This window comes from Psammomys obesus, unplaced genomic scaffold (genome assembly GCF_907164565.1).
Source record: "Psammomys obesus unplaced genomic scaffold, mPsaObe1.curated_primary_1811, whole genome shotgun sequence".
Taxonomy (NCBI): Eukaryota; Metazoa; Chordata; class Mammalia; order Rodentia; family Muridae; genus Psammomys; species Psammomys obesus.
Window position 1 is genome coordinate 155,739 of NW_026594377.1, and position 21,643 is coordinate 177,381.

The 21,643-nt window shown below is 47.6% G+C and overlaps 1 protein-coding gene across 3 annotated transcripts; it reads left to right on the forward strand.

Annotated features, from left to right (window-relative positions):
• The first annotated feature begins 872 nt into the window (after positions 1 to 872).
• On the forward strand, positions 873 to 16,700 carry Niban3 (niban apoptosis regulator 3). Of its 3 annotated transcripts, XM_055618748.1 has the most exons (15): positions 873 to 927; positions 1,930 to 2,060; positions 3,096 to 3,221; positions 3,424 to 3,538; positions 4,870 to 5,037; positions 5,141 to 5,256; positions 5,332 to 5,436; positions 5,533 to 5,695; positions 6,313 to 6,503; positions 6,596 to 6,754; positions 7,649 to 7,765; positions 7,840 to 7,947; positions 8,511 to 8,622; positions 9,596 to 9,679; positions 10,397 to 10,758. In XM_055618748.1, exons 1-15 carry the CDS (start codon positions 873 to 875, stop codon positions 10,420 to 10,422), a joined length of 1,776 nt encoding a protein of 591 aa, XP_055474723.1. In that variant the 3' UTR covers positions 10,423 to 10,758. The 3 variants fall into 3 exon arrangements, with proteins under 3 accessions (XP_055474723.1, XP_055474721.1, XP_055474722.1); XM_055618746.1 differs by lacking the exons at positions 873 to 927; positions 10,397 to 10,758 and adding an exon at positions 16,296 to 16,700 and having other exon boundaries at positions 1,935 to 2,060; XM_055618747.1 differs by lacking the exons at positions 873 to 927; positions 1,930 to 2,060 and adding an exon at positions 2,158 to 2,215.
• The last annotated feature ends 4,943 nt before the right edge of the window (positions 16,701 to 21,643 follow it).

The following is a 21,643-nucleotide window of genomic DNA, read 5'->3' on the forward strand; positions in this document are numbered from 1 at the left end:
TCCTCAGGAAGGTCACAGGAGGCTGGCATGAGGTGGGAATTGAAACCTCCCTGAGCCAACTTGGCAGGTAGGGTAGCAGGATGGGGGCAGAACCACAAACGTGAAGCTTCTTGAGTTGTCTGGTCCCGGAGGGCTCCTCAGCTATGACGCTGAGGAAGTGGGATGAGCTGGGGCAGAAGCTAGCTGAGGACAAAGGGAAGGAAGCTCTCTGCAGGTGACCAGCCACCCAGCCACCTGAAAAAGGGAAGTGTGGGTGTGAGGACCCCATGTGAGCAGCCTCTCATGGAACATGTTCCATTTCCTGCGTCGCATCTCAAGGGGGACCTTACTGCCTCATACTTCAAGGTAGCTGCTTAAACTGCAGCCATCATGCCTGAATTCCAGCGTCTGGAAAAGGAAAAGGAAATTGTCTAAGGGAACATCTTCCTCTGTGGACAGATGCTGATGGGTGTGCAGGGGGAGAGGGGTTGTGTTCCCTGCACACTGATAACCCATGTTCCAGTGTTCGTTTGTTCAATTAGTTATCCATTTCTTTTGTTTTCTGAGACAGGACTTCTTGTAGCCCAGGCTGACCTTCATTACCTGAACTGTCTCTGTTTTCTGAGTGGTAGAATGGCAGAGATGTACCACCCCACCCATCTGGGCCAGGACATTGTTTTTTTCCCACACTGCCCTGGGGCTGTCCCTACTACTCCCCACAGAAACCACCAGTCTTGGTCCGGCCTGTCCCCAGGGGGCAGGAGGAGGCAGGTGCAGACAGGAGGGGTTGGAGGGTGGTGCAGAACGGCAGTGCCCTCCTGGCACTTGGGCCACTTAGCTGCCACCCCGCACCCTGAGCAGAGGGACCCAGGACAACTCTGCATAGTGGCAGAATGGGGGCCCGGCCCTCCAGCCCCCTGAGCAAACGACAGCAGCAGCAGCTGAGGGGTGAGCAGGGGTTGGGGCTGGGCAGCGCTGCCGCCACGGCAGGCCACGCTGGCATGAGTTCCTGGTGCAAATATGTGGTTTGTTGTAGCTGTCTCTTGTCTTGTCAGGGGTACGCTTTCTAAGAGTCCAGATTTTTGCTTTGTTTTTTGAGACAGTTTCTCAGTGTAGCCCTGGCTGTCCTGGAACTCCTTCTGTAGACCAGGTTGGCCTTGACCTCTGCCTCCTGAGGATCTGGGATTAAAGGTGTGTACCACTATTCATGGGGCATTGGAAGATTCCAGATTTAAGTGAAAGTTAAGTAGCTGGGTACAGTGGCGCCCTCCCAGCACTCCAGAGGCAGAGGCAGGCAGAACTCTACAGAGTGAGTTCCAGGACAGCCTGGGCTACGTGAGACCTGTCTCAAAACATTTTTGATTTGTTAGGGAAGTCTAGGGGTCACTGAGGGCTGGGGTAGTGGGACAGGTCCCCACCTGACCCCAGATGGTCTTCACGGCTAGGAGGCCTGCCTGCATGGACACTGGGACTGAACTGGACTTACCTCATGGGAGGAAGACGCCAAGGCTGGGCTGGCTTCAGGCTCCCTGTACCATCCTACACCTGGACACCCCCTCCCCCCAAAGGAGGTGGCTAGGCCAGCTAAAGGAGGGTGTGTTGGCAGCAAGTGTGGGAGCAGCATTTGGGAAGGAGAACAGCCCATGCAAAGTTCTTTGTGTGCTGCCAGTCATCTCTCCGGCTAGGCCTGAGTGCTACCTGCTCTTTCTGTGTGCCACTGGGCAGGTGAACTCAGGGCCCCATTCTCCTAAGAGGCAACAGCATGCTTGGATGAGACGCAGACGTGTGTGCGCGCGCGCATGCGCGCGTGCGCCCATGTGTATGTGTGTGCATTAGCTGTCCTCTTACACCACCTTCCACATTTTTCACTGCCACTAACCCGACCAGCCAGCTTGCTCAGGGATGACGGGCAGGTGTCCTAGCCACAGTGCTGGTCCCTTGTCCCCACAGGTCAGATGGATAGCCTGCTGAGGACCTTCTTGCCCTGTTACCGAAGGCAGCTGGCTGCAGTGGTGATCAAGCACATCGCTCAGGAGTTGGGACCCAAGGAGCCAGCCAAGTGTCAGCTGTCCCACACCAAAGTGAGAGCCGCTGAGGATGAAGCTCCTTGCCAGGCACCCCTCAGGGCTCATGGTGACCCAGCTGATATGAGACTGAGGGTGTGGGGAGCGTTTGATGGCCTCAGGGCCTTTGCAAGGTGGAACAGGAAGCTCTGAGGTGGAGGAGGCCTAGGAAAGTGAGTCCCAGGCAGGTGGCATAGTATGTGCAAAGGCCCTGTGATAGATGTGAGGGGGGGCAGCTTCTGTGTGCACCTGCCCAGTCTGTTGCAATCACAGCACCAGAAGAATGCTCCTCAGTAGGACCCCATGTTTCTTGGCCCCTGTCCCTCTGACTCTGTGCTTGTCAGCTCCCTGCTCTTGGCAGTAGATTTGTTACTGATACCAAGCACCTGGAGCTGCGCTACTTCTGGGTTTCCAGGACTCCATCTGTCCCTACCTTGGGAGAGTCCTTGACAGATGAGGAAACTTGGGACTCCAGGTAGAGTGCACAGGTGTAGTTGGAACCTGGCATTCCCCACCGGTTTCTTTTCCTTCATGATGAAGGGAGGTTCTGTGGACAGAGGCCTCACCTCTGGGGACTCCCTGTCCCCTGCAGGGCATTACCCATACCTTCTATAATTTTGTTTTACCTGAGACAGAGTAGCTCTGCCTGGGCTAGTCTTAAATTTGCTGTGTAGAGAAGGCTGACCTTGAACTCCTGACACTCCAGCATCTGCCATCCAAGGGCTGAGCTGACAGGCTCTGGGTAGCAGCTGTTGCCTTTCAGCTTTGGGAATGTGGCTAGTATGGACAAAACTATATTACACATGTTTTCTCTTGGGTCTCCATAGCCCAGGCTGCCAATAGGCTACTTGGCAAACTGGGACAGGACAGTTACTGGGACCCAGCAGTTGGTGCACCCCCTCCAACCTTCCCTCCCTTTCAGGTCATGTCTGAATCACTTAATTGTTTAAAAAGAAAAAAGCTGAGTGTGCTGCATTCGGGGGCAACTCAGGAAGAATTCAGATGACCCCAAAATCTATTTAGTCTCCAACCATAGCCAGCATCTCCTTGCAGAAGCTGCCTCGAATCCGGGAGCACCAAGGACCTTTGACCCTGCTGTGGGGCCACCCGCCACAGTGGCAACCCACTTTCTGTGTTCTGCGTGGAGATGGATGTCTGGAATGGTTCAGCCACAAGGAGGTGAATGGACTAGAGGGGTTGGTGCCAGTGCCTCAAGGGTGGAGGCCCTGCCTAGAATTCCCCAGTGAGAGGTTGAGGGTGTGGGCAATAATGGGCTAGTCCTAAACTGAACAGATGCCACAGAGGGCAGCAGAGTGTGTGGGAGCAGGCTGTGCACTGGGAAGTGATAACCAGTTGGTCTCAAGTCTTTATCTGGTCACAGGAGTTTGAGGCTGGGGCCCGTCCTCTGGGCTCTGCAGCCCTGACTGGGTATACGCTGCTCACTTCCCAGCGTGATTACCTCTGCCTTTTGGATGACCTCTGCCCCAGCTCCTCCGGTAAGGACCTCTGGATCCCCTTAGTCATTTCCCTTCTAACCAGTCCTAGAGCATTCCACTCTCCCCATGCACTTAGTGAAGCCAACTTGGGCCTTCTCCACTTAGTGCCAGTAGCATCTTCCTACCCACAGTGTGACCCCAAAGCATCTGCAGGTGTTGCCATCTGTCCCTTGGTGGGTGACATTGACCCTTGAGGGAGTGCTCTTGCTTTGGTAAGGAAAAGAAGTTCCCACTGTCCCCGGAAGGATATCGGTCAATGGAACAAAACCCAAATAGCAAACTGTCTAAAGATCAAAAGTCACGCTGGTGATGCACACCTTCACTCCCAGCACTAAGGGGGCCAAGGCAGGGTGGGTTCTGGCCAGCCTGGTTTACACAGTGAGTGTCAGAATGCCAAGACTGCATAACGTTCACAACCATCCGTAATTCCTGTTCCAAGGCGTGAAGCCTTCTGACCTCTGCAGCCACCAGGCATGTCCTTGGTGTGTCTACATACATATATATTGGGAGAACATTCCTACACATAAAATAAATAAATAAAAATTTAAACCTTAAAATAAAAGCCAGGCATGGTGGCACAGGACTTCAATCCCAGTACCTGAGGGGCAGAGGCAGGAGAATCTCAGTTCAAGGTCAGCTAAGTCTATAGAGTGACAGCCAGGGCTACACAGAGAAATCCTGTGGTAAAATAATAATAATAATAATAATAATAATAGAAAAAGTGGGGCTGGAGAGATGGCTCAGAGGTTAAGAACACTGGCTGTTCTTCCAAAGGTTCTGAGTTCAATTCCCAGCAACTACATGGTGGCTCACAATCATCTATAGTGAGATCTGGTACCCAATTCTGGTGCAAAAGTACACATGCAGGTAGAATGTTGTATAAATAATAAATCTTAAAAAGGAGGAGAAAAGAAAAAGTAACAAAGTAACAAAACAATACAAAAAAGTCAGGGTTGGAAAGGTGGGTCTCACAACTGCCTGAACTGACGCCTCTGACCTCAGGCACTTGCACACACATACACATGATTAAAAATAACAGGAAAACCATAAAACCCAGTGTAAGCAACCATGCAAGGAGACAGACACGGTGGGAAGCAGCGTGCAGGCTTAGAGACAGGGTGCACAGGCCAGCTGGGGCCCTGGACTTTGAGTTTCTTCCACTCTGTCCCTGTTCACCTGTCCTGACGAAAACAGTCGTTCTTGCCAGACCCACATAGTATTAGGTCCCTGCTGTGTTTAGTTTTTGAGACAGGGTTTTCAAGACTGGCCTGGAAGTTCAGGCTGCTGTCTAGGGAATGAGCAAAGGCCTGAAGGGCCTTTCTTGCTTTCAGGGGACCTCGTCCAGGAGGAGTCATTGCAGCTACTGGAGGAGCCGGTGAGGTTCGTTCTCTTCCTTGTGCACCCCTTCCGGGCTCACCTCTGCTTCTACGTGGGCACTCGGGGGGCGCAGCGCGCCTGGAGGCTCAGCCTGCAGGGTGCCATCCGTCTAAGGGCCACCGGTATGTCCCTGGTGGATTGGGGTGCAGGTGTGGGGGGATGGGCATAGGTGCGGGGCTCCCTGGGGAGGGCCGGGGTGCAGCGTGTGGCTGATCCTGTCCTCAGTACTGCAGCGCAGCAAGGCGCCTGCGGCCTGTGCCTTCTTGGACGCCGTGAGGCTCTATCGAGGACACCGAGGCTATTCCAGTGGTGACAGTGAGATGCTGGGTTCCGATGCGGAGGTGAGTGGTGTCCCGCAGGCAAGGGTGGTTTCTGCCCCTTACCGCACAGCACCCCAACACATGCCACCCCTGCAGGTGCTCAGCGCCGAGCTGATGCGGGAACTGTTGCCCACGCTGCGTCCACAGACGCTCCGAAGTTTGCGAGGTGCGGGACGAACCCGAGCCCGGGCCTGCTCAGAGGTAGGGAGCAGGGAGGGGAGAGGAGGGAGAGAGAAAGGGAGGGAGGGAGGCTGCCGCGCGCCCCACACGCTCGCCACGCACCCCTCTACTCTGCAGTTCCTCGACGCTGTGCACACGGCCGTCCTGGCCTGGGCATCCGCGGGGCTGCGAGCCTTCCAGCCAGAAAAGGACGCGCTGCTAGCCGCACTAGAAAGGACGGTGCGTGCAGACCTTGAGCAGATCCTGCAGCAGCGCGCGCAAAGGGCGGGGAGAATAGAAGGTGAGCGGGGCCGGACCCGAGTAAAGGGCGGGGCCACAGGTGAGAAGGGGCGTGGCCACGTGGTTGATGGGGCCGGGCAAGAGGCGGAGTAGGAGCTGGGGAGGGTCTAGTAGAGACAAAGGCTAGAAGGCTGCTTGTGGAGTGGGGCGGAGCCACGGAGTAAGGGGTGTGGCCTGGGCGAGTTGGGACAAGGGGCTGAAGGAGGGGCTTATGAATATTAGGGGCCAGCTCCTAAATAGGCTTGGAGTGTCTGAAGTTGGACCTGGAGCTGCCTGGAGGTGGAATTAGGGCGGAGCTAGCAGGGAGGACCGAGGGGCTGTGTCTGGCTGGTATAAAGCAGAGCCTAGTAGGGTAGGGCCGGGTATAGGAAATAGGCTAAGGGAAGTAGCTGATGGGGCTACCCAGGCCTGTTAAGTTGTGGGCCATGTAGGGAGGCATGAGGCCCCTGTGGCCTTGCAGCGTCTGCTCTGCTTCCGAGTTATCAAGACCCGAATTTGAATCCCCCTCTGCTTCCTTAGCCTGAGCCTTTGGGCCAGGTCTCACTGCTCCTAGCCTCAGTTTCCTCAGCTGTAAAGTGGGTATCCAGCTGGCCTGGCTCAGTGCACATCTCCACTCAGCCGATATCCGGGACGCTCTGGAAGCGTGCCTGTGCCGTGTGGTGAACCCGCAACTGCCCCAGCTTACCGTGGCCCTGCTGAGTCCCGTGGAAGCCATGCTTGGAGCTGTTCAGACCCTCCTCATCCGGGGGATGGATCGACTGTTTAGCCACCTGCGCAAGAATCCTTCTGGCCCTCGACTGCGCAGGGAGGTGAGCACATGAGCCATCAATGGGCCGTAACCCTTGGCCTGTCTGTAACAGAACCCGTAGTATTTTCTCATCCGGTTGGTGTTCACGCTTAGGTTTATGAATTTGGGGAGATACCGTGGGACCCAGAGCTGATGCAGGCCTGCTACCGGGAAGCAGAGAGGAACCGCAGCCACCTAGCCCAGCTGGCAGAACCCTTTGGCTTTCTGAGGGTGCGGAGTCTGGTGTTTGGAGCACAGGACCTTGTACAACAGGTGAGAAGAGTGAATGGGAAGAGTGCTTTGGTAGAGAGAGAGAGAAGTGTGCATTTATGGAAAACTAATGGGCCCAGCTGGTAGGCAGGCAGGGCCTGGAGAGGGTGTAACGGGAACCTCAGCAAGTGTGTGAGCAAGCATAGACACAGGAGCATGGCTTGGTTTGGAACAGGAGCATGGTTTAGGGAGCCCTGTCTGCAGTCTATGAAGCCCTGTCTGCTATCTATAAAGGACAAGAGTGAGGGAGACTGAGAGAAGTCCTGACCGGGATGGGGTGGTGTGAGGCCTGCCCCAGTATCTCAGAGGTGGAGGCTGGAGTGTCAGGGTTGTTGTTCTCAGCTTCACAGTGACTTCGAAGTCAGTGCATTTTTTTTTAAGATTTATTTATGTATATGAGTTTTCTATCTGTTTCTACACCTGCAGGCCAGAATAGGGCTTAGATCACATTATAGATGGTTGTGAGCCACCATGTGTTTTCTGGGAATTGAACTCAGAACCTCTGGAAGAGCAAACAGTGCTCTTAATCATTGAGCCATCTCTCCAGCCCCGTGCCAGTGTATCTTATGTACAGTCCTGTCTCAAACAGAGAAGAAAGGTATGTTTTGAAGGCTCAGGGATTGGACATGGACATGGGGCAAGAAGAAGGAGCAAACTGAGGTCAGCCACTGTGCCTGGCATGGTTGTTCAGTCTGTACACTGCACATTAGTGCTCCAGGGAAGCTGATCTCCCGGTAGTACAATCTTCAGAAGGAGGGCGATCTTTCCCAAGTCTAAAGCTTAGAGGAATAGGCAAGGGACAGGAGCCCAGTGCAACTGCTGGGCTCAGGCACTAGGAATCTAAGGCCAGAACATTAGGTTCTGGGGTGCTGGGTCATCTGGGCACCTCCTTTGCAGCTCATGGCGTCCGCAGTCACCACCTTCCTCCAACTGGCTGACAAGTGTCTGACATCGGCTCTGGACTGCAGCCAAGCAGTTGAGCAGCTGGAGAAAGTCAGGGGCCTCGTGCTGAAGGTGAGGGGCATGGGAGGGACCTCAAGGCCCAGAGTTCTATGGGGCCAATACATAGGCTGGCTGTGACCCTGCAGAAGTTCACCTCGGACAGTGAGACTGCGCGGTGGAGCTTCACCCGGGACTGGCTGCTGGGAATCATCTGGCCTTTCGTGTGGAGCCAGCTCAGGGTGAGCTGTAACCTGGTGAGTGCGCACCTGAGACATCGCCTAGAGGGAACAGAGAGCTCCCCAGGCTAGGTGGGGCTCTCTGGGCTCCCACAATGCCTTTTGCTGTCTCAGGAATCTTGGGTCTACCCTAGGTGCCTGCTCACAACCCACACTCCCAGAGTTCTATCCCAGCTGTGCTGAGCATGGGTCTGAGGTTATAGGGAGAACTGCCTGTGCAAAGGTCCTGGGACAGGGGTGGGCCTAGTATGCTAAAGTTAGGGAGCAGTCAGTTGAGGCTGGAGTTGAGAAGAAACAGAGGGAAGGGTGTGGGTAGGGAGGGCCCTTCTGGCTACCTAAAGGTCAGGGCCACTAAGTATGGATACTAACAGGACTCTCCAGGGGCAGCAACTGTGGTTAGGTCCCAACATTTGGGAGTCAGGATTGACTGTGTGAGCCTTAGTCCATTTCTGATTCTGTGACACGTGCTATGGCATGTGGGATTGTGGGTGAGCAGGTCTGTAAAGAGAGGACCCCGGCAGATCAGGGTAGGGCTGGGAAGCACAGGTCCTGCATCCAGCCTTGGTCCTATGTGGTTCTAGGAGCAGTCCGAGGTGGATGGGGACATTCTGGCCGTGGGCAGCCAGGTTCTGACCACTGAGGGTGTCTGCAGGGATGTCATCCAGGGTCTCTTGTTGCAGAGGATTGACCGAGGTGAGCTCCCCAGCTGGGGATCAGGGGAGTCTGTTTCCCTGCCCGTGTGCATGGAGCTTTGTTCATTCCCTGTCCTTCTGTGGATGCTTGCACAGGCCTGAAGGGTCCTAGGTGGACAGTGATGGAGGTCCCTGAAGGGGAGTCACTGGAATGAGATTCTCAGGGTTACGTTGAAGTTCTCAGGAAGATGAGCAAGGCAGTTGTCAGCAAATGTATTCATTCAACAAATGCTCCCTGATAGCGGAGGGTTAGAGCTGGAAAGCCACTCAGGAGCTCCCAGAAGCTCACAAAGCCTATCTTTGAAGACAGTAGAGGGAGGAGGGACCCAGAAGGCTAGAGGAGTGGCAGAAACACACAAATGATGCTTCCCCCCCCCCCCCCCGTAAGCCAGGGAATGGGAATGAGGTTGTGTCTTTGATGTGTGGGCCAAACAAGAAAAATAGAGCTGAGGTCATGATTCAGGCCTGGCATCCAAGCAGTCCTCCTGCCTCAGCCTCCTGAGTTTCTGAGCCCACATGCTCAGGAGAATACAAGGTTTTTTTTATGATTTATTATTGGTGTTTTGTCTGCATGTGTGTCTGTGTGAAGGTGTCAGATGCCCTGGATCTGGAGTCACAGACAGTTGTGAGCTGCCATGTGGGTTCTGGGAATTGAACCTGAGTCAACTAGAAGAGCAGCCAGTGCTCTTAATCCCTGAGCTATTTACTTCCAAGAGTGGAAGTTTTAAATGGCTCCAAACTAAATCCAGAAATGGGGAATTGGATGAGCTTCTGACCCTAGAACTTATACAAATTCCACCTGCAATTGATTTGTGATGTCTGCATAGAGCAGCAGTATTGGGTGGGATTGCTAATCTCTTGGCTAGGTGGAATGCAGGCATCGATTAGCAATGTCTGCTCTTAATGAAGCCTGGACAGAAGTTTCTGAGAGCCAAAAGCTGGCTTCCTCAGATGGGTTTCCTCTCTTCTTCTAGAGGTGAAACAAATTCTTAGTGCCAGTGACAGAAGCTGCTCTCCAGCTGACTTCTCAGCACCACAATGGGACCAGGAAGGAGCAGGTGAGGATCTCACAGGTTATGGGCTATGGCACGGAAAGGCTGTGGGTGTGCAAGGAGGGTATGTGGCTGTTTAAGAGTATAGCAAGGGTGGTGTGGATAGAAAAGAGTAGACTTTATTTCCTGAAGTGGTCAGGCTGGCCAGCATCATGATGAGCAGGTGGAGAAGCTGCAAGCTCGGACACACACATGAGTAGAGAAGGAAGCAGGCTTGTACTCCAGTTTCGTGGCCTGGACGGTGGGGTGTCTTGGCAGTTACTTTCATCATTACTGCAAAGGGAGACAAAGGCACTTTGATGCAAGGTAACTTGGGCTCACTTGTTACAGAGCCATTACTGACTCTGACACTCAGACCTTGTTGAGGACCTAGTTAGTTTCCACAGCCATGTGTTCACATGAAATCACATGAAGGGGAAAAAGTCACAGAAAGACCCTTGCCTGGTCAGGTACTTATATACAAGGAACGTAAGTACTCAATGCATACCAAGGCGTGGACCTGGGCTGTGCCTTTAATGTGTTCAGCCCTGTGGGTAAGTCCTGATGGGGACCTCCGGGTGTGGAGAGGCGTTTCCGCAGCCACCTCCCCGGCCAGTTCATGGTGATGACAGCTCACTCAGCTCATCTTGATTTGTGAGCCTTGTTCCTGCTCTCTCCTTACCTGTGTGACTCCTCTAGGCCCCACACCCAGCTTGTGACCTGAAACATGTTGCCATTTCACAGATGAGGAAGCCGAGGTTCAGAGGTGAGAGAGAGACTTTCTCTGGCAGCCAAATGCAGCCTCTCCACCCAGCATTGCTTTCGAGACCACTCCAGACCTGAGTCTTCACCACACCCATCCAGACCAACAATGGATGTGACCTCTGGGTCCAGTGTGTGAATGCTTCTGGCTTTGTAACTATTATACATCCAACAAAGCATCATTGATAGTGTATTCCTGCTAGAATCTGTACACTCAAGTGCTGACCTAACCTGGGCTACCACAATAAGACCCTGTCTCTAAAACACAACCCAAACCCTCTGTTGATATGATACATGTAATCCCATTGTTTTCATTTTTATTTTTATTAGTTTTTACTTTTAAAAAATCCATGGTTTCTTAAAGTTTCTTTTAAAATTTATTTATGTGTGTGTGTTGTTGTTGTGGTTGTGGGGTCCACTTAAATCCAACATAACTCAAATACCAGGTCAATGTAGGTGACAAAAATGTATTTTAATTTGGCCACTATTGATCAATCAGGGCTGCAGAACAGACTCAGAGGCTGAACTATGACCCTGGAGGGACCTTGTACAGCATATTTAAAGGATGAAACCATAGAGCTAGTGGGAACAGTGGTCTGTAGCATTGTCCAATAATATTTTTGTTATGGCCCAAGTCTCGCAGACCCCAAAGACCACCAAGGAGTTGATTCCAATGCAAACACAGTAGGGTCTTTATTATAAGCTCAAGCTTGGACCCACACCTTGACCAATGCAGCGGTTCTCAAGTTTAGAGCGCCGAGTTCAGGGAGAGAGGGTTTTTATTTAGGGTTGCAGCAAGGTTTGGGAGAGTCCAGCTTGACAGTTCTATGATAGATTGTTTGCCCTCCCTGGAGGGCCAAACTGTAATTGTTTTATTCAACTTATTGTTTTACTCAACCCATTGTAAAGAACACCTGAGTAAACTCCGGGTTTTCACTGATTAGCTGTTGCTGGGGTGATGGTTAAATCTCACCAGAGGTGAGTGGTCGAAGCACATTTTTCTGGGTTTTCTCCAGGCTATTCCTTATCTTATTCTTGGAATTGGTGACTTATGGCCTAGCTCCTGGGACTGGTGACTTTGGGGGTGAAGAGGTTCAGGCCTGGTCCTCTCATTTTGACATAGGGGGTTGAGCAAGGGAGTTTCCATCAATCAGGGTTTGAGTAGGTTCCTGGCCTGAGAACATGCCTGGGCTTGTGGATGTCAGAGGGCACTTTACAGTAGTTGGGTTTTCTCTGTCCGTCTAGTGGGTGCTGAGGTCCTCAAGCTTGGTGGATGCACCTTTACCAGCTTAGCCATCTCCCTAGCCCTTGTTTTTTTACTTTCTTCCCCTCAAGATAGGGTTTCTCTGTGTAGCCCTGGTTGTAATGAAGGTTTTGCTTTCGTTGCAGGTTATGAAAATATGCTTTTGTTTTAATCCCAAGTGTGGGATTTTTATTTGGGCTATAGTTTGTCCACATTTGTTTGTTGTATTTGGCAATTAATATTTACTATTAATATATCTTTTAGTAAATCTGTGGTTATTCCTAAACAGCCGTATAACCAAATCACCACACAGAGACTGGGATTTATTCAATTAACCTAGATCACAATGCTGGGCAATAGTTACTCCATCCTAAACCTCCAAGTCCATGTAGTTTCCTACCATTCAGATTTTGCCCATTATACTTGCTTTTAGTGATACCTTAGGTCCGGTTCATTTTCTCCACGTGGTTCCATGACCTCTCCTCTAGCGTCTGCTCTCCCAGCTTCTGCTCTTCTTCCCCTTCTACTCCTTCCTCTCCTCCCACTGTGAACCAGGATGCCCACCCTATCTTCTCCATTGCTCAACACTGTGATCTAGGTTAATTGAATAAATCCCAATCTCTGTGGGGTGATTTGGTTATGGCTGTTTAGGAATAACCGAAGCTTTACTAAAGTAATATCAATCGTAAATATTAAACACAAAATACAACACCTGTTAATTGTCACATGCAGGGCGTGATATTTGCAGCTGATAACAGCCTTCCCCGTGCCACATGGAGTTGGGTGTGGTCTAGGACTCTGAGAATATAAATATGAGGCCGAGAAAGTGACTGTGAGGTGTTTAGTGGAGTTCAGTGTGTTGGTGTTCGATGTTGGCGAGAAACATCGAGAGAAACGCTTCAGAGCCCAGCAGTGTGAAGGAGCCTGCTGGCTGCGTCTGTGCTTGGCAGCAATTGGTAAAGAGCCTTAAAAGAACTCCTTAACCCTAAGTAGCCTGAAAAAGTAAAGGGGTGTGAGCCCCCTCTCCCCACTAACCTTTTCTCTCTCCTAAGGTTGGGGGTGTTGGTGGAAGGGAGGTAGAGGCCTAAACACCCCAAATAAAGTAGAGGTTAAAGCAAGCGCACCACCCGTAGTTTTCCAGTACACATGGCTGTTTTGGACTCGCTGTAGACCAGGCTAGCCTCAACTCACAGTGATCTTCCTGCCTCTGCCTCCTGAGTGCTGGGATAAAAGGCATTTGCCACAATGCTAGGCTTTGTACTTTGTACTTTTATCATCGCTTGATTTCCAACTGCATGAATGACTAAATTGAGCTTTAAAATGCCAGGGCTGTATGCTTGGTTGGCCAGGACCATGCAGTAAAGCCCTGCCTCCAGCACAGGCCACTGCTGTTGTTGCCCACAGGGACACTTGAATACCACCTGAGTGAGGGCTGGGGAAAAAAGAGAAGGGCGACACAAGGAAGACGCAAGTCTAGACTCTGATCAGGGTGTCATTTAATAATTGTAAAATCAGACTTAAATAGCAGAAATTTACAAGCAGTTTTTCAGGGTAGCAGCTTTACTTGGCAAAGCATCCGAGAATTCACTCAAGGTTACACAGAATTTGCTATCTGGTTCCCACTGTTGCACGGAGTTTATTATCTAGTTTTCAGGGACAAAGTTCTTGCTGCAAGGATTGCCAAGGTCAGTCTCTGAGACACTGAGCTTTAGGTTAGATCCATGTCTGCCAGGGCTAGGAGGCAAAATCCCACTGCTCAGACTCAGCACCAAACAGCAATGTGCACTCCAATTTGGCTACCAACTCCATTTTGGCTGCCACACACGGGGATCCAGGATGTGCTGTCAAGGTTTGGGGACCAGCATTGCCTTCAGCTCCTCACCCTGACTCAGGGTCCCAGCCTTCTCAGCTGCTTCCTGGTGGGTCCAAGGGCCCCTGATGCTCTTTGCAGGGCCTGGAGGAAACAGAGGAGAGGGTGTGCATGGAGATGGAGAGATGGGTGGACAGAAGGATGGAGATCCAGGCACTCCACCTGTTAAGTCCCAGGTATTTTATTTTTAAAATTTAATTTAACTTATTCATCTTGCATCTCGGCTATGGAGGAAGTCTGTGGTGACCCAGGCTAGAATGCAGAGCTAATTCTGGAAACAGCTGATGCGACAATGTGTCCAGCAGCCAAGTCCTTCACAGTAGGAAGTGCCCTCTGTCCTTTCAGCGTACTTCCTTAGTGTGAGATTTCATGATATCCACAGGGTGTAGAGTTCACCTTTGGTATATTTCAAAAATATTTGAAGATTTTCAAACATGTGCTCAGACTGCTGCCATGCATATGTCACAACATGAACCAGATTAGCCCTCCCTCCAGAGACACCCAGGCCTGGATCTTAGATGGGGCAGCATCACACATTTCTTTGATAATGGGTCTGGATAGTTTGTAACCAAGGCTGGCCTCCAATTTTCACAGATCTTCTTGTCTCAGCTTTCTAAGTGTTGGGATTTTAGGTGTGTAACCCCAAGCCTGGAGAGAAATAAAATCTTTCCTTTAGTAGGTTTTGCTTTTACTTAAAATGTAGTCTGATGTAGTCCAGGCTTCCCTGTACCTGTTTGTGCAGCTGAGGATGATCTTGAACCGTGTCTTGTTGTCCCCCTTCCTGTCCCACCCTGTCCCCCCTTGCCCTGGATGTGACAGGTCAGCCATCACTGGCTGAATTACTATTTAGAAATGTTAACATGATAATGGGCAAATAAACCCTGGCAGGACGTGGTGGACCACACCCTTAATCTCAGCAGAGGCAGGAGAATCTCTGAGTTGGAGGCCAGCCTGGTCTACAGGTCCAGGACAGCAAGGGCTGCACAGTGAGACCCTCTCTCGAAAAACAAAAACAAAACTGAAAAGTCTGGAAGCGTTCCCATGGAAACATGGGCAGTGTCTCCAGAAAGCCTACTGAACAAAAAGAAGTCTGCCTTGTAGCTTCAGCTTCATAGCCTTGGGATCACTCTGATCACTCATTTTACAGAAGGACATGCAGGGTGCTGGGTTTGAAGGCAGTTTGTGAGTCCCCTCCCCCCAGGGTCTTCAAGGCTAGGGACCAGGATAGGAAAATAAATGTTGATTTCATTACTCTCCTGGCCTGGGGTACATGCCTGTTCCAGAACACAGGAGGCTGAGACAGAAGGATCACTGTGAGTTTATAGTAAATTGGGGCTATACAGTGAGTTCCAGTGGGACTAGTCAGGGCTTACTTAGGCTACTTCAAAACACCAGAAAAGATGCTCTAGTGAGATGGCTCAGCAGGTAAAAGTGCTCCAAGGAATGAAAAGAACAGATTCCCCAAATTGTCCCCTGACTTCCACACCCACTCACATGCACACAACTTTAAAAGGAAAAAAAATACATTTAGGATTTGTATGGACGGATACCTCATGAGTTAAGACCACCTGTGCTCTTCCAGAGGTCCTGAGTTCAATTGCCAGCAGCACATGGTGAGTCACAGCTATCTGTTGTAACTCTTGTTCTAGTGGATTTGATACCCTCTTCTGACCTTCCTGGCCACCAGGCACACACCTGGTATTTGTGGGCAAAACACTCAGACACAGAAAGTAAAAAGAATTCAAATAGGAAAGGCCTTACACAAGCCACTGCACTCTTACAAAGGGAGGAGGACAACATTTTGGAGTTTTTGGCTCCTCCACCGATTATTTGTCTGTTTGTTTTGGTTTTCGAGATGGGTTTTTTTCTGTGTAGCCTTGGCTGTGTTGGACTCACTTTGTAGACCAAGCTGGCCTCAGACTCACAGAGATCCCCTGCCTCCGCCTCCTTGAGTGCTGGGATTACAGGTGACCAGGCCCAGTAGTAGGAGCTTTTTCCAATGCCTGCCCTAGCTCCCAAATAAATAACGGAGACCTACCAGATTTATTCAACAAGCGTTAAGCTCTATAACTTGGCAGAAATTCATCTATTTTAGTTCTGTTAGTGTGGTTGGCTCTCAGTCATGTGCCCTTTTACTTGCCATCTCTGTCTTGCCTTGGCCTTCTGCTGTATCTCTCTGTCCTTGTGGTGAACACCTCCTTATCTTCTTCATGGCCACTTCTCTGTCTCACTCCTCCCCACCCCCATTCTGTGATTGGAAATCCAGCCAGTTCCTCTGCCCAGTCATTGGTTTTCCAGCTTCTTTATTAACCAATCAGAGATAATTGGAGAGTAATTTTTACACATATTGAGAAAGGAGATTCTCAGAGAAATGACAGTGACCATATCTGGACTGCAACCAGATCTTGGGGCACCAGAAATCAGCATCTGAATATACAGTGCACAAAACCACCCACCAATATCTCCCCTTTTAGTCCAATAAAAAGCTCTTTTTAACAAATATGAAACAATTATGAAAACTATCAGGTAAGAATTATATTCACAATGTCCAGTCCATTTGTATTTGGCAACTTTGGAGAAAGTACTAACTATCCTATTTTGGTGAGTTCAGAGTTGTGTACTTAAATCATTTTTTATGATAGGTTGCATTTATCATCCTAAAAAAAATCTTTGTAAACCTAAAATTATAATTTTAAACATTTCCTTAAATCCTAAACAACTTAGGCTTAATTGTAAAACTGTAACTATCTGGTCTTCAACTCCATCAGAGACCCAAGAAGGATAACCGTTGCCTGAGAAGACAGGAGGTGCAGAGTAAGCAGCTTCCGGAACTAGGAAATGACAGGGACAGCTGGCCGCCTGGACAATCACCCAAGAGTTCTCTGCAGCATTGCGGCATCATCTTCAGCCTTCTGGCCCAGAATATGACAGACTGTTTTTAGAAGCAGGCCAAGTTCAGCGTCAGCTTCATGGCATGTTCTTGTGACAGCCTGGAGAGCATGCATCCACAGTTGAGGCAAGGGCAGTTTCTTGCCCAGTGGCCAGCTTTGCCACATTAGAAGCAAACTCCATAGAGAGGCTCATAGATGTCCATCATCTTCTTTGAAGCAGAATAGGGGTGCTGACAGGAGCTGATGTGTCTGTTAAAAAAGCCTTTTAATAATAAAACATCTTTAAATGCCATATTCTGTAGATTTCTGAGGTTTTTGAAGACCATCTATCATTTATAGTATATATGAATATTTTAAAGCTATTTGCTATCAGATTAACTTTGAAAACATTAACAGGAGGGTAAATAAAGCTTATTTCTGTGAATAACTAAACTAGTACCTAACATGACCATAATACCAGCTTTCAAAGACTAGAACTTCATATTGCATTTTTATATAAGTTGCATAGGTTCAATACCTTATACAAGGGTTGAAACATGAAATATAGACACATATTAAGTGTATATATAATTTATATATTATGGCGAGATGGGTGAATGGTTACAAGCACTGGCTGTTCTTCTATAGGACCTGGGTTCAAGTCCCAGCACCCAACATGGCAGCTCACAGCTATCTGTAACTCCAGTGTCTGACACTCTCACACAGGCATAAATGCAGACAAAACATCAATGCACATAAAATAAAAATAAGTTATTAAAAATAACTTCAAATTTGTATCAAATATACAGTAATTTATATCAATGTAATTGTTTTGCTTTTCAAGACAGCATTTCTCTATGTACCTAGGCTATCTGGAGACCAGGCTGGCCTCAAACTCACAGAGATCCACCTGCCTCTGCCTCCCTGAGTGCTGGGATTAAAGGAGTGTGCCACCAACGCCTGGCTCGATGTAAAAATATTTGAGTCATTGTTCTACAGTTTAAAAGTAAATTCATTAATCTGCCCTTTTACCCTATTATTCCTATATCTCCCCTTTTTCTAGTCACTCTTTCTCCTTCCTTTTCCTCTTAACATTAGATAGGAAAAAAAAAAAAAAAGAATAGAGGAAAGACAAAGAAAGAAAAGGATCCCTGAGTGTAACCTCCTTCTTATGCTTTGTTTCCTCACTGATCAAGACCAAGACAATTTATAACCAGCCCCCCTTTAAACTATGACAAACATCCATTGCCCATTGCACAACCAAAAACCACCAAGCCCAGCGCTCAGGAACAAGGGCATCATGCTCTTTAACATTTCTTCCTGCTGTTTCGGGGTGGTGTTCTTTTTGGGTACCTAAGAAAACTGGGATAATGGTCAAGTCCTCGGAGAGCTAGAAGTATCACTTGTCCAGTTTTTGAATGCTGGAAAAGTTCAGGGCGCCATTGAAGCTCTGTGATGCTGGACTACCCAGGTTGCTGTGCGTTCGTGTGTGTGTGTGTGTGTGTGTGTGTGTGTGTGTGTGTGTGTGTGTGGTTTGTTTGTTTGTTTGGTTGGTTGGTTTTTCAAGAGAGGGTTTGTCTGTATAGCCTGGCTGCCCTGGACTTGAACTCAGAGATCTGCCTGCCTCTGCCTCCCTGAGAGCTGGGATTACAGGAGTGCACCATCAAGCCTAGCTAGGTAGCCATTTTAAAGTTGTTCTGGATGCAGATTTTTGAGGAAACAGCTATTGAAGCACAAAGTGAAGCTCAAGCATGCTGGAAAAATACATCTGTGTCTCAGCATCCTTGTGATACATCTTCTCAGGGTCGCTTTTAACTTTTTTGGTGTTTGGTCCTTTTGTTTTGTAAACATATAAACTTTTAAAGGTAATAGACATTTTTGCATTAGCATATGTATGGAATATGCAGTGTGCCCAGATGAGCTAAAGTTGATTCTCTGCTCTTTGAGTGAGTAAAAGGAATCCGTCTTTCTTTATAAGTTAGTTTGGACTATATAATCAAATTGTGATATAAATTTTCATACATGCCATATTATACATAGCCAATAAATCCTATTGGCTACAGAGTCCTCAGGACTTACCATGCCATTCTTTCATATGGCATGGATGAATATTATCTCAGCCAGTCTCAGAGCTGCCCCCATGCAGAGGGATCAGCAAATTACGTTATCTGTTTTGTTAGTCTTCTTGATTCCATTTTTCCTATTTACAGAGATCTTTAGGGGATCTCCCTTGGTCATATCTGATTTTTATTGATTTGTATGGAATCCATAGCTTTTCTTCTGTTGAAACATGATGAAGACATCGTTAAAATAGACAGGCTGATCTAGTTCAGCAGTTTGTTTGTTTTTTCATAATCCAATGTTTCTCAGTTACTGTTGTTTCGTTCATTAGCATTTAAAATGTTTAAAGTTAATAAAGCATTATGTAATCCATCCCTGGGGGTTCTCACTACCCCTTTCTTGTTTGTTAAGCCTCTCCTGTAAAGTACAGTTAGGTCTTTCCACAACTGCTTGTCCTGTGGGATTATGTGGTCCACCTATAACATGCTTTATGTCATAATATGCAAAAATGATTTCATTTTCCTCGAGACATATGCTGGGACCTGACAGTCTCCATCTGTAAGGGTACTCCCACAGTTTCTATAACTCATTACAAATGTGTGATTACACAGTCAGCCTTTCCAGAACTTAGAGCCGTTGCCCATTGCAATCCTGAATATGTGTCTATAGTATGCAGCGCATATTTCAGTTCACCAAACTCTGCAAATTGAGAAGTGGCAAATTAATTTCTTTAGTACCTTTAGAGTTACTTCCAGAAGATAATGGAGTTTGGTTAAAATAAAGATCATTTGGCTTGTTGCCAAATGATCAAAGAATTCTTCAAACCTTTGCTGTTAACATGGTATTTCTTTTTTAAATAAAATTCAGAGGTTTCTAGCACATTTCCTGTTAATACCTAAACGATCTCATCATTACCTTGTGCTCGAGCACCTGGTAGACCCATATGGGATCTGATATGTGTTATATACAAAGGATGATTTCTATTTCTGATTACTTGTTGTAGTGAAGTTAATCCTTAATCATCCTGAATAAGTTCAGAAGTTCCTATATGCAAAACAACTCTGCATATTGAGATAGAAACTATATTTAGAGATCCAGGAAAATCATATACTACCATAAGAATGACATACAACTCAGAGTTTTTAACTCTATCATGTGGACTCTGAGCCATGCTACTTGTTTTTTCTGACATATAACCTGCTTTTCCTGGTTTATTCACATCAGTGTAGAATGTAGGAATGTAGGTGTTCCAGAAATTGGTGTCCCTTTTACCATATGATCAAATTAGTTCTTTTTATAAACTGAAGTTACCTGGTTTGGAAGCATTTGTCATTGATTTCTCAAAAAAAAAAAAAAAAACAAAAACAAACAAACAAACAAAAAAACCCAAAAACAAAAAACAACTGCAAGATCTCTCTCTCTCTCTCTCTCTCTTTTTTAAGACTTATAGATTTCTTTAATGCATATGAGTGCTCTATCTGCATGCCAGAAGAGGGCATCAGATTGCATTATAGTTGGTTGTGAGCCACCATGTAGTTACTGGGAATTGAACTCGGGACCCCTGGAGAAAGCAGACAGTGTCCTTAACCACTGAACCATCTCTCCAGTCTCCTGGAAGCTCTTTTCAAATGTTCATTTTCGGCCCATAATGAGGCAATACCAGCGTTAGTAAAAGGTATTACAATTTCTGCTGGCCCTATTCCTGCTAATTGATGAAGTCTCATTTTCCCCTTTAGAATCAATTCAGAACCTTTTTATGAAGGTCATTAATTTTTTGCTCCGTTTATGTGCTAAAAATATCCATTCTAAGATATTATCTTCTCTCTGCATAAGAATCCCTGTGGGAACGAGTAGAAGGAGAACGTGACTAAAACCCAGTGCCGCTCTGGATCCAGCAGCCACACGTGCCTCCTTTCTACCAGAGCCGTTCTCTCTCAGCCTCAGCTGATAATTTTCTTAGACTATTTAAGTCCTTATTCCCTTGTAAGTTTTGAAATAAATTACTTAGCTCTTGAATAATTACTCCAATTGTGGGCCTTAGTCAATTAATGTCTCCCAGCAATTTTTTAAACTCATTAAGTGTTCTTAATTGGCCTCTCCTGATTTGTACTTTCTGTGGCTGAATTTTCTGCAGACCTACATCCTAGATAATTAATAGAATCTTCTCTTGGTTTTTTTATTTTTTGGGTTTTTTTTTTTTTTTTTGGTGTTTTGTTTTGTTTTGTTTTTCCTAAAGACATGATTTCTCTGTGAAACAGCCCTAGCTGTCCTAGACTCTCTTTGTAGACCAGGCTGGCCTTGAACTCACAGAAATCCACCTGCCTCTGCCTCCCAAGTGCTAGGATTAAAGGTGTGTGTCACCTGTAATACAAAGGTACCTCTGTATTTTTTTTTTCGGGAGCAATCTGTAATCCTAAAACGTTTTTTTGTTTTTTTTTCCCCTAAGGTATCTCCATTTGATTCACCCAGCAAAGTATCATCCATACAATGGTAAATTATAGATTAAGGAAATTGCTTACAAATTATTTCTAATGGTTGTTGCACAAAATGTTGACATAACATAGAACTATTCCTTATGGCAACTTTTCAGTGATATCTCTTTTTGGAAAACTATTATTATAAGTAGGTATTGAGAAAGCAAACCTTTATCTTATTCTTGTAAAGGGATGGCAAAAAGCAATGTTTTAAGTCATTTACTATAATACGTCATTCCTTAGCTAACAAGTAAAGGCAATGGGATTCCAGGCTGTAAAAAGCCCATTGGCTGAATGATTTTATTAATTGCTCTCAGATCTGTCAACGTCCTACATTTGCTAGATTTCTTTTTAATACAGGAAAATTCCCAGGGCTGTTGGAGTCTTCCATATGCCCAGCTGCTCTTGAACTAGCTGTTGTAGTGCTTGCGATCTGGCTTTGTCAGAGGCCATTGCTCTGTTACCCAGATTTGCCAGTTAACCACCTTAGTGGCAAGGCAGTCGGTGTTTATCAGCAGTGGTGTCCCACATAAAGCTGTGCCCTGTTTATGGACAGCCTGGACAGTCTGTAACAGTCTTTGATAGCATTTTAAAATGTCTTTATCAGGAGCATCTACTATTTTATGGCTTGTCCCTGAAGTTGGAGGGAGGCTAATGCATGTCTTCTATTGAAGCAACAGATCTGTTCACCGTACATACATGGCCATATCA

What these genes read in the sequence shown, in the direction of transcription:
- Niban3 (XM_055618748.1), top strand. Translation starts at nt 873, where the DNA reads ATGGGGGCCCGGCCCTCCAGCCCCCTGAGCAAACGACAGCAGCAGCAG. An exon ending in CCTCTGCCCCAGCTCCTCCG is followed by an intron (nt 3,539 to 4,869) that starts GTAAGGACCTCT and finishes TCTTGCTTTCAG; the next exon opens with GGGACCTCGTCCAGGAGGAG. An exon ending in TCAGGGGCCTCGTGCTGAAG is followed by an intron (nt 7,766 to 7,839) that starts GTGAGGGGCATG and finishes GTGACCCTGCAG; the next exon opens with AAGTTCACCTCGGACAGTGA.